The sequence below is a fragment of the Tenrec ecaudatus genome, chromosome 5 (assembly GCF_050624435.1).
Source record: "Tenrec ecaudatus isolate mTenEca1 chromosome 5, mTenEca1.hap1, whole genome shotgun sequence".
Lineage (NCBI taxonomy): Eukaryota > Metazoa > Chordata > Mammalia > Afrosoricida > Tenrecidae > Tenrec > Tenrec ecaudatus.
This window is the reverse complement of record NC_134534.1, coordinates 141,306,442-141,319,319: the sequence shown is the minus strand read 5'-3', so window position 1 is coordinate 141,319,319 and position 12,878 is coordinate 141,306,442. Positions and strand designations below refer to the sequence as shown.

General features: G+C 43.3%; 1 protein-coding gene across 5 annotated transcripts in view; it reads left to right on the top strand.

The window, feature by feature from the left end:
- PTPRG (protein tyrosine phosphatase receptor type G) overlaps positions 1 to 12,878 on the top strand; it is a 755,578-nt gene that overhangs the window by 515,238 nt on the left and 227,462 nt on the right. For all 5 annotated transcript variants that reach the window (XM_075549956.1, XM_075549955.1, XM_075549953.1 and 2 more), the window contains exon 5: positions 7,396 to 7,491. In XM_075549956.1, the coding sequence (XP_075406071.1) occupies positions 7,396 to 7,491 (96 nt within the window). The remainder of the gene's footprint in view (positions 1 to 7,395; positions 7,492 to 12,878) is intronic.

Here is a 12,878-nt window from a genome sequence, read left to right as displayed (position 1 = left end):
TTGCCTCAATGAAGGAATTCCTGATTTGTGACACATGCATCAACCTGTGCACGCCTATTTCAAAATCAGTAGTGGCCTTTGGTGATAGGGAAAAGATTCAACATTTAAAATGTGTGTAGGTTTCAATTTTGGATCAGCCCCACATTGAAATAAACCCCTGTCCTGTGCTTCCTGATGTGATGTTCTAAGGAGACCAAGATTAGTTACCGCTATGGCAATCCTAGCCGTACTGTATCATCTGAGTCTCCTCGTGAGAATATAGGAGACAGACCCACATTGTAAAATATTATATCCTTTTGGAAGGAGCTCTGATAGTATACTGGGTTACAGTTTGGGCTGCTACCCACAATGAGTGCTACCACCAGCCATTCCTCAGAAGAACGTTGAAGCTTTCTCCTCCCATACAGAGTCAGTCTTGGAAACCCACGGAGGCAGTTCTGCTCTGCCCTGTAGGGTTGCTTTGAGTCAGAATCCACTTAATAGAACTGAGCTTGGTTCTTGGCTTTTTGTTCAGACAAAGCTGCCAGGATAAAGACAGATGATGGCCGAGAAACACTTCCAGATGAGAGGCTGGAGGGGGATGAGAGGGAGCAGTACAAATAGATAAGGCTGCTACATGTAAAGTCTGATGAGTCTGGATTGAATCCTGGACAGAGAACCCAAAAGTTATTTACAATGGACTGTAATTGGGCATTTGTCAAGATTTGAAAATGGACTGTCGATTAGATAGCAGTATTGTATTCATGTGAAATTTCCTCATTTTACTAATTATACTGTGATTATGTAAGAGTGTCCTTTTCCTTGGAAATTATGCACTGAAGTACTTGTGGCAAAGGAAACTTTTGTGTCCCTTTGACAGTGCAGTGATTCAGGGTGGCAGGGAACTGGGCATGCGTGCACTTGCACAATTGGACAAACTGTAAAGAACTGGTGAAACTGGGGAAAGACAATGTAGAAGGAGTTAATCGTTTTTTATTATTATTGATCATTTTATTGAGGGCTCTGACATATCTTATAACAATCTATCATTCAATTGTATGTTGCCATCAGCATTTCCAAAACATTTTCTTTCTACTTGAGCCCTTGGTATCAGTTCCTCCCCCCTCCCTCCCCTACCCTCCTACCTTCATAAATCCTTGATCAATGATATAGTACTATTGTTATTTCATGTCTTACATTATCCATTGTCTCCCTTCACCCCCATCTCTGTTATTTGTCCCCCTGGGGGCATGGGCTATATATCCAACCTTGTGATAGGTTCCCCCTTTCTCCCCCTCCCCCATTTACCCCTACCATTCTCTTACCCTCATGATATCGCTACTCCCACTAGTGTTCCTGATGGTTTTCTCTGTCCTGAATTCCATGTGCCCAGAGCTCTTATCTGTACCAATGTGTGTACTCTGGTCTAGCTGGATTTGAAAGGTAGAACTGGGTCATGGTAGTGGAGGGCAGGAAGTATTCAGGAACTAGAGGAATGATGTGTGTCTCTTTGGTGCTATACTGCACCCTGGTTGAATCGTCCCTTCCTTGTAACCCATCTATAAGAGGATGTCCAGTTACCTACAGATGGACTTTGGGTCTCTATTCCAATCCCTCTCTTTTACATCGGTATAATTATTTGTTTGGGATCTTTTGATACCTGATCCCATCGACACCTCAGGATCACACAGGCTGGTGTGCTTCTTCCATGTGATTTTATTTGCTTCCCTGCTAGATGGTGGCTTGTTTAACTTCTAGCATTTAAGACCCCAGATCCTATATCTTTTGATAGCCAGGCACCATCTGCTTTCTTCACCACATTTGCTTATGCACCCATTTTTGTCTTCAGCAATTGCGTTGGGAAGGTATCAAAGAGTGCCAGGTTATTAGAACAAAGTGTTCTTGTGTCTAGGGAGTCCTTGAATAGAGGCCCAAAGTCTGTCTGCTATCTTAATACATAACATATATACAATGGCCTCTATCCCTTTCATTATAAATTAATATATTTACATATATATATGCCTAGAACTATACCTTTATACATAGCTTTTTCCTCCTGCTTCTGTCCTCTATTTCCTTTCACCGTCCTCCTGTCCCACTATCATGCTCACCCTCCATTCTCATGATGGTCCTCTCTGTGCCTTGTTGGCCTTCCTTCTGAGGTACTTCTGGGTGGATTTGAACTACAAATCTTTCAAGAACTTAATTGCTTGCTCCCCCAGGGGCTCCAAATATCACTTAAAGAATCACCTTATCACTAATAAATAATGCAGAATGTTGAAATAAAGACTCTTGGGAGAAGATAAAGTTTGCTGAGATCCTAAAGATATTCCATAAGCACCTAAACAGCAGTCAAAGAAATGTTCGGTACGTAACTTTCTAGTCTGGCCAAACTACTCTCAGTAACACCCTCTGCCCATCCCCCCCCCTTTTTAATTTAAGTTCACTCAGCAAAACCTCATCCACGTATTTACTCTCATATTTAAGAGAGCTTTGAAGTGAACATGATTCAGTCGACTGAAACTTAGAAATAGCAAGGATAATTGATATTTCAGACCTACGTTACTATTCTCTGTCGGGGATGATTTATTATCCAGATGGGTGGAGCCGTGACTCCCTTGTAAACGAGAATGCCCTTGGAGAGGTCGTAAAGTATCTTGTATCACACACTATTCAGGTGATGCATTAAACAATGCCGTCCCCACTCAGGGCCACAGTCTCTGAAAGCCTTCTGTGAGCCTACTTAATTTGAGAGCCCTGTTTGAAAAGGAGAGTGAAGTGTAATTTTCTGAATATACTCCTGTGAAGTTTCTTTCTTTGCTTAGTAGCATGGCACCCAAACCAATTCACTAAGCAGTTTTAATCTGAACTTCACTGAATGGATTTTTCTCCCTGTAAATTCATGATGTCTAAAGCTGCCCAAACCAAACGGCAACACATTTGTAAGAAACTGCCAGAATCAATGGGAACTGTAGGGAAGAACATTTTCCTCAAGCGTCTACTCACCCTTTCTTTCTTCTCCTAACCTCCCTGAGGATCTGGCTTTCCTAAGCAGCATTCTGATTTGGGCTTCTTAAGTTCACCCATGTTTACCAGGTTGGTTAATTAAATCAGCAGGACTCTGTTTTCCCATGACCCATATTTCAGCCAGTCACCCTGACTTAGCTCTGCCAGACTGGGAGTTTGTTGTTCAATATTCCGTCTCCAAACTTACTCATAGGTAGGGTTGTGATTTCTGTTGCCGAAAAACGTGTGGGAACGTGGGGAAACGGCCATCTAGGGGAGATTTGCCCTCGGCAAGGGGTAAGGGCATTCTAGAAGATTCTCAAGAGTCACATCTAAGCTAGACACTTGTGTTGCCTTCCAAGTATTACCACTTGCTAGGATGCAATCAATGAAGTCAGTGTCGCGCGTGGGACACGATGTCTACGCCTTCCAGTGCCCAACAGATGGTCCTTATTTCCACCATCATCCTTCAGGGACGTAACGATTTGATTTTACACACAAGACAACCGATGCTCAGAAAATAGCTTGCCTGAGGTCTCTCAGGCAAGTGAATGAAAAAGCTGCCCCCAGAACCCAGATCTGATATCGCTGTCAACTGTGTAAGTCTCTCAGGGGTACTCTGGTCTCCTTTCTGGTCTCTGTGTTGTCTTAAAGAACAAGGAGAGTCCGTGCATTAACATTGTAAAATAATATCAGTGTATCTGATTTGAGTTCTCTGAATGAAACTGTCGCAAAGTTGAAAAGGTGGCAGGTTGGGGCAAGAGCCTCTGGAATTCAGATTCTTTCCTAGTATTTAATCTTAGGCAAGTTAACATCAACTTCCTGAAGCGCTCTTTTCCCATCTATAAATGAGTACAGTAATTCCTGCTCTCTCTCCTTAGGGTCTGTTAAGAGGATTAAATGAAATAATGTATGAGATCGCTTTAAGCAAACTCTGAAATGGAAGACCATATTCTCACCATTACCCTTAGATTTCTCTGTGGATGAATGGGAATATGACACTTGGGCTTTTACTCAAAGCGACTGAAAGACCCCTTCCAATTCTGTGTGGGAGTTGTTTATAAAGCTGTCTAGTTTTGCCATTCACCACGCATCTATCAGGTTGTCATTTTCCTGGGTCTTGTGCGCTGCTTGAAGCTACACCACTGGTATTTCAGATACCAGCAGCGTCGCCCATGGCTGACAAAGTTCAGTGTAGTTTCCAGGCTACGAAAGACTAGGCAGAAGGAAGAGGTGGTCGACTTCTGAAAAATTAGCCAGTGAAAACCTCCTGAGGAGCAAAGAGATAGATGTTTATCTTGCATCATTGGGGGGCACGCAAGATACAACTGGGGAAAAACTCAAAGTAGACTGGACTCTCATGGTATGGGTGGAGCAAAGCATCCAGAACCACCTTCGTTTACTGAGGTGGCAGGACTCAGAACTTGAAGCAACATCTGCAAACATCATCAATAAAAATGTGGAATGTATGTAGTGTCAATGTAGGAAAATCGGAAGTTGGTGGAAATTAAATGGAGTGCATACAGACCAATTCTCCAGGCATTAGTCAGCTGAAATTAGCTGATATTGGCCCTTCTGAATCAGACAATAATACCATCTGCTACATTGGGAATGATAAATGAAGAGGTATGATGTCACATTCATCATTAAGATGAACATGTCAGGTTCTGTCCTGAAGTACAACACTGTCACAGGAAGGATAACTCCCATATGAGCGTAAGGAAGACCACTTAAATACGACATTACCTCAAATTGGCACACCAATCATAAATGCCAAACATGAGGGAACTAGAAGATTTTTACCAATATCCGAAGCCTGAAATGCATCAACCATAGAATGAAGATTCATTGATAATTGCTTGATTTGGAGTGCTTAAATTCTAAACCCAGAAGAAGGATCAGTCCTTGTAAAATATTGCCTTGGTGTTAGAAATGACACCAGAGATCATGCGGTAGAAGAGTCCAAGACAAATGACTTATTCATTACAAAAACCTTTTTCAATATATGGAGACTATACAAACCTCACCAGATGGACGAAAGAGGAATCAAAGTGACTACATCAGTAGAAGATGATGGACAAGTTATGTGTGACCAGATAGGGACTGTAAGCACAAGCCAACTGTCGACTAGGCCATCAATTGCTCATCTGCAAGTTCAAGCTAAAGAAAATCAAAACAGGTATGACCTTGAATGTGTTCAACATTGATTAGAGGCCATCTTAAGAATAGCTTTGATGAATTGAACATTAAAACGTCATTTAAACGGGCCAGAAAGAAACAACCACAAAATGAGTGAAATGGTGTAGAATGAAGCAAAAGAATGCTACAGAATAATGCACAGCCTGAGAATGAAGTATGCGGAGTCCTGGAGTCATAAAACCAAAATGGGAAAGCGGGAGTGGGGAACGGTCAGCATGTAGCAACTTGAATAGCCGAATAAAAAAGAACCAGCCTTGAGTTGCAATATTGAAGAATTTCCTAGGCAAAACATTGACCCATACTGGAAATATCAAAAGAAAACTAGAAAGAATCCTGAGGCACTGGTCCAGAAAGGTGGCATCCGATGCAGAACTGGTACCCCTGGAGCTACAAGGATGGCACTACAGAAAACACGGAGCCAGGAATCGGTGGAAGACCAACTGAGGTTTCAACAATGGAATGCAGTGCTGGCAGTCCCCGCTCATCTTGGCCAAGAAATTCCGAGCGCTGGCCGGCTGACTGGAAGAGATTCGCATCCTTACCCATCTCACAGCAAGGTGTTCCAAAGGAATGCAGAAGTTCTCAGAACAGTGTCACCAATAGCACACACAAGCACATTGTTGCTGAAGATCATTTCAAAACAACTGCAGCAGTTCATCCACAGGAAACGGCCAGAAACTCCAACCAGACTTAGAAGAGGGTTGCCCGTGACTGAAAGCAGAAAGCCAGGCAGCTGTTTCCCTGTATTTTATGGACCACACGAAGACATCACGAATTATGGATAACATTGCTGAGAATGACCATTCCAGAACAATCCATGACACTCAGGAGGAGCCTTTCCATAGACCACGAGACAGTTATTCAAACAGAATAAAGGGATGCAGCATGATTTCACCTCAGGAAAGGTATGTGTCAGGGTTGTAACCTTTTGTGATACTTGCTCAGTCTGCTGAGCAAGTAATCCGAGACAGTGGCCCAAATGACAAGGAAGGCACCAGCCATGTTCAGGAAGGCTCATGAACAACCTGTGATATGCTGACTTGCCACAAGCAACGCAGATTTGAAGCTTTGACAGAGGAAGATTAAAAATGTACAGCCTTTAGTGTGGGATTCCACTCAGTGTAAAGGAAGCAGAAATCTTCACAACCGGCCCAGTAAGCAACATCATACCAAACAGAAGTGAGTGGCGAGTTAAAGGCTTTCATTTTACTCGAATCTGCAGCAGTCGGCAGACAATCAAGCCTTGCATTGAGCAAATCTACGACAGAAGATCTCTTTCAAGATACCATGTTGAAGAGCAGTGTGTGCATGAACCAAGTCGTACTGTGTTTGATCCCCTCATATGCATGCGAAAATTAGACAGTGAGTAAGTAAGACTGGAAAATAACCGATGCCTTTGAATTATGATGTTGGCAAAGAAAATCAGTGTATGTGGACAGCCAGGGTGGGCAAATATTATGTCTTGGAAGAAAGACAGTCAGAATGTTCCTCACAAGTGAGGATGGCCAGGCCTTGTCCAAAGAGGATCAGTCCCGGAGAAGGAGGTCATGCTTGGGAAAGTCAGGGCCAACCAAAAGGAAGACCTTCAGTGGGATGGCTGGCACACTGGTTGCGGCAGTGCCCTCGAACGTAGCGACAGGATTGAGCAACGTTTCACATTGTTGCATGAGGGCCCCGCCAAAGTTTTGTCAATAGACATGTAACCCCTCACCTCGTATCCAATAAAAATTGTTTTTAAAGTTTCATCAGTAAGGGAAATTAAGATCTCATGGAATTTTCCCATGGGTTTTTTGCAGCCCCCCTCACACCTCATAGGAACAGTATGAGTCCGAACTGACCCAGCATCGCCCAGACGCAACAGTGTCAACATATGGACCAAATGTCACTGGGTGAAGAAAGCGTGGGACTCAAGCAAACATTGACTGGGGTACTGGGTGAAAGGAAGGCCTCCGTGTTGGGCTGTTTGGGTCGTACTTTGATTATGCGTGGAGATGGGTGTTGTTAGGGCATCCTTGAATATGTAGCAACAAAATGATATAATGCTTTGGGTTTGCTCTCAAATACTGCAAACGGAAAAACAATCTGCACAGATGAATCAGGTTAGCAACACCTCAGCAAGCAGGGAATCTGGGCTCATGCACTTGACGCTCTACTTTCAAATTGGTTTGAGAGGTTTCTTAATACATTTTCTCCCAATGATTTCTCTTCCAGATGCAGATTTTCTTCTACAATCCAGACGACTTTGACAGCTTTCAAACAGCCATTTCTGAAAACAGAATCATTGGAGCCATGGCCATCTTTTTTCAAGTAAGTTTACGGTGGCTGAAGTGCTTCATCCAGAGCGTTCTCTGAGTATTTTTTTTCTTTAATTCACCGATTTGTTCTATGTTTAATGAATGCATCTGTTTTCTTGTTCACACCTGTCTAAATGAAAGATATTTCATATTGTCTAATGTGTGATTTAAAATGTAAATAAGTATGTTTAGAAACATAATGAAAATTTTTGCATGAATTATCCTGATTTTATTGCTACTTGACTGGTGCACAGATTGAAGAACACATTTATCATCTAAGTTCCTTCACTGCTGAAGCATTTTGTAACGACTTCCTTCGGCATATTAAGAGGCTGATGGTGGTGTTGGGGTAGGGGTACGTTGAGGGGAAAGTAAAAGGTAGTTTTCTCTGGAGCAACTTTAAAATTTGACAGTACTTGCAAGTAGATTAATAAATAGCATCAGTCACTTCTCGAAAGAGATCCTTTTCTTTCCCTCCCTCCCAGAAATCCCCATGGCAACGAAAGTTTTTCTTGAGACCATTTCTAAGGAATCTGTGAATGCCCATCCTGTTCTATCTCGCTCGATGTGTTTATGGCAATGAATGTACATGCCTCTCGTGTCGGGTCTACACGCAGAAGCCCTGTGTCCCTCCACAGACATGGGGTCCAGGTTGTCGAATAGGTCCAGTCCAGTAAAAGTGGTGTTGACCAGAGAGCCCCTCTACCAAGTAGCCGCAAGATAGAGGAGACCCTTTCTTGAACGGAAGGTAACCTGAGCAGTAGGTGTGTGCCTTGTCTTTCAGTGTGAAAAATCTGCCTAAGAACGACATACATGCAGGTGTTCCTTTTACCGTAGTAATCCTGTTGGAAAATTAAAGACAGCAGACCGTTTCCAACACCAGCGGGTAACACCTGCCTTTTCTGAACAGCCTCTTTGTCTCTGAGATAGAGCATTAATGTCCCTGTCCTTTTAATGAGACACACAGTGACTATTATCACAGTCTGCTCATTCCCTCCCTCGTAGCCCTCCCTCCTTTCCGACCCATCTCGCTCTCCCTCCCTCTCTAGTTTCTTGGATTGAGCTTCAGACGGGGGTTGTGTGTGAGACTTTGGAAAGGCTGATGTCCTAGTCAACGTTTGAACTGATGGGAGTGGGGACCTTCAGCACTGGCTGTAGCACTAGCGTGGGCGGTCCACCTCTGGGTCACAAACCAGTTGTATATCCTTTCCTTGAGTCCTGACCTAGACCTCTTTTCATCCAACATGTCTTGACATCCTCTCATTGAGTCTTGCCCACCAATTTTTCTGTCTAAATAATGGGCAAGAATAATTTGGAATAGGACCATGACATAAAGAGCATTTTTCCCTGTGTATCAAAGTCAAATGTTTCCGAAGCTGTGGTTGTGTGCAGTGTGTTGGACTGGGCTCCTCATACACACCTCTTCTCCCTGATTCCTGTCCTGAACCTTAAGGCAGCCGTGTTTTAAGACCTCATGCACGGGAGTCAGAAAGAATTCCTTCTTGCTGCGTATGGTGATGATCAGTAACTGACATTTGCCAGTCTCATTGTCGGTGTCTATGAAATGTGACCTGATCTGTTTCTAGATCATCAAAAATGAAGTTGGGGTTGAATGAAATCCCGGGTGTTTCCTGGTGGCGGTGGATGTGGTGGAGGAGAGGAGCTGCCTTTCATACGAGAGTCCAGGGTTCCATTCCCAGCCAGTCCACTTCATGCACCGTCTTTTCACTGGAGAGTTCTGTATTGCTATGATGCCGGACCAGTGTCAGCAGAGTTTACAGACTACAGCAGACTAGGAAAAACACCGCATGACTTAATTCTTAAAATTAGCCAGTGAAAAATCCTGTGGGTCATAACAGCTCAATCCAGAACCCATCATGAAGCGGGCCCAGGACCAGGCAGTGTTTTCTTCTTTTGTTTATGGGCTCACTATGCTTCTGGGTCAGCTCCATTATGTCTAAGACCTGCAGCAATACAGTCCACCCTTGGTAAACACCAGCCAACCTCTAGGCACCCATCTCTGTGTTTCTATAGGCACATTCTTTTCATCATCAGAAGTCTGTTCTGGGCATTGCCCCATTGGCACATTGCTTGGGTTCTTGTCCTAAATGTTGATGACTTGAAAGGGGTTAATGTATTTGGTTAACCCCTTGCTGTCTGACGTTGTCCTTCTTGGCATGCTGCTCTGGATGCAGCTAAATCTCTGTGCTGTTAGCCCTACCTGTAAGGTATTCACCCCCCTTCTCTGTCACATGCACAGATCCCCCCAGCACAGCCAATCATCCTACCTTATAGGGCCCTATTCTTATAGGAAAATAACCTTGGAAGATGTGTTTATATGTACTGAATGGACTATTTCCCAGCATGCTCTAGCCAAATGCTTTTATTTTTCTAGCTCTATAGACTCTTGTTAAATCTGAGACCAATTAGAGTCACAGGCAATCAAGACCCATTGGTATGCGAACCAAGAAAATATCTCAGTGTGAAATCTAGGTTTTGAATTTTCAGTGTTTCTAGATAGAGCTGCTAGTTCCCATACAAAGACATTTAGTGCATTTTCACTTCTTAAGTCTTTGTCTAAATTTTGAGTTACTGTCTTGTAGACACAAAATAGAGTGCAGATAGTATAAAATAGAACAGAATTGTATTTGGGTAACAGCTGTATTGAACCACTTTCTTTGTTTTCCTTAAAAATTCACACTATACATTTATACATGTGGGTTCACACTTTATCATGCATTGGGGGAAAGTATTATTGTTACTTTCATTTGCAGCCTAGTGAGATCTTATATTTTGATATTTTTGTATTTTGAATGCTTCTGTAAGAATGCTGAATTTGAGATTTTGGAATTTCTCCTCCAAATACTCTGAAAAATCGCAAGACCTAATGAATTTCAAAGTCAAGTGGAATATTCATTGCCTCGTCAGTGCAATTTCTGTGCTGCTACCTTAAATAAATAATGAGCATAATTGGTTTCTGTCCCCTGAGGGCTTATTGTTACCATCCCGTGTGATAAGGCTAGAGAGCGGGGCTTCGAGAAACTCCTCCCTGTAAAGAGGCTGGCTCTGACACAGTGTTCATAAGTTCACAGTCATTCCGAGCACCCGCCATGGAATTATGCCCCCGCCCCCAATCAGTGTCAACTTTGCTAGTCCATGAATCTCAGTATTATGTACTGAAATCCCATGTGTTGTAAAGGCTAACCCCTCCTATTTTAATGTTTCAGGTTGGGAGGTCGTTATGTTAATTAGGCAAGGTATTAGCTATGGGATTAGAATGTGTCTTGAGTCAATCTCTTGAGATTTAAGAGATTAAATAAGTGAGCAGCTATCAGCGGTGCCCCCTGGCACCAAGAAAGATGAGCAAGGGTCTCTGTGCCCAGGCAAGATTGATGCCAAGACACATGACAGTCTCTAAGGAATACTGGCCTCACAGAGGGTGCAGGGAGACAAGGACACAAAGAGGGAAAGCGTTCCCTTAGCGCTGTCCCGAATGCAGAGTTCTAGATTCTGTTAAAGCCGTCAGCCTGTGCGCTTCTAGTACAGTCGCCCAAGGGACCGAGGACACCGAGTGACAGGGTGTGAGTGATCCGGGAGTGCCCATCTCGCCGAGGTTGTGTCCACGCACATCCGTAGCCATCGTGCACAGGCAGTCCGTGCAGCTAATCGTTTTCTACACTGTCAGTTTTTGTTATTCCAGCTGCTCTCTCCTTCTTTACCTCAGTCCTCTTTCATCCTTTTTCTGCCTTTACTGCAATTCCATTTGATGAAGTTTGTGGTATTTCAGAAATAAGCAGGACCCAGACGGTACATGGTGGCTAAAGGGTCGTGCGCTGGCTTAGACGAGGAGTTGCCCGCGATGGCCCTATTATGGGAATAATTTGTTAAACCTTCACATTAGTCCACTCATTTCTTTCCTGCTGTTAAATATGCGAGGTTTCACATAACAAGTCTGGGCGGTCTGGCCCACAGTGTCCCCGGGATATTAATCGAGGTTTTGGTAAGTGGTTGGCTACTGGCCTTAGTGGGCTGTGAGTCCCCATTCTATCATAATACCCAGTCCGTCTTCTGTGTGTCCACGTCAGTGTGGCTTTAGGACCAAGATCTCTGCCCTGGTCCTCAGTAACTATGGATGGTAGCTGACATCTTTGACTGCAGGCAGGGTTGAAGGTCTTTTCTGATGAACAGTTGTGTTCATGTCTGTGAAAATGCCAACACTGCAAGCTAGCAAGCCAGGCTTTTCCCTGTGGAGCACCAGGGATGGATGGATGGATGGAAGGAAGGAAGGAAGGAAGGAAGGAAGGAAGGAAGGAAGGAAGGAAGGAAGGAAGGAACTGTCTCCATGTCTGAAAGGGCATCATCTGGTCATGCATCTTTGCTTTACAAATCTCCATACGGTGTATTTGATAGCAATTGAAGGTAAGATTTATACTGCAACTTACAACACGTGGTGATCCTCTTCTGATTCACACAAGTCACCTATAGACAGAAACCCCATGGAAATTTTAGGGGGAGAGCCAAATGATAGTTTGGCTTGTAACTTTTTTAATACACAAAATTTAAAAAATAAAGAATTTGCAAGGGGTTTAGGGATTCATTGTTAAACCACTAAGGAGGCCAGATTATTCATGTACAAAATTAAAATAGAATTTTTTGTTTCTTTATTAAGGTAGTCCCTCCAGTATTCTTTACTGTCTGATACAAAAATATAAATTAATTTAAAAGTTCCTTTTAAACGTTCTCTTATTCTGTAACACTTTCCTTGGTATTTAAACCATACGTACCAACACCCAGCTTTACACGATGACTAATACTTCCGACTTCTCTAAAAGGGATCCTATTAGAATTCCTGGACAGGGTAGGAAAAGATGTAGAACAGTGGTTCTCAACCGGTGGGTCGCAGCCCCTTTGGGGGTCAAACGACCCTTTCACAGGGGTCGCCTGATTCATAACAGTAGCAAAATTACAGTTATGAAGTAGCAACGAAAATAATTTTATGGTTGGGGGGGTCACCACAACATCAGGAACAATATGAAAAGGTTGTGGCGAAATCATGAAAGAGGCCTGTCTTCCTGATAGAGATGGGTGGAACCCTCAAACTGTGTTATCTTTCAGGTGTGGAACTGACCTTAAGCCTGAAGCTCATTTTTCAGCCAAACGACAGGTCAATAAGGGAAGCAATAACACTATTTTATGTACACCTTAGAAATATTGACCATTAAGAGGTAAATTGTACCCAAGGACCAAGTTTTTAAGTTCCAAAGTGCTAGGAAAGAAAGAGGAGTGGAGATGGGGTGAGGTGGGTGAGGCTGCCCGGAGGGAACGGCAGTGAATGTGATGAAACAGGATGTAAATGAATCCTCAGATGTAAACCTGACGATCTCTCGTAAACCTTCGCCC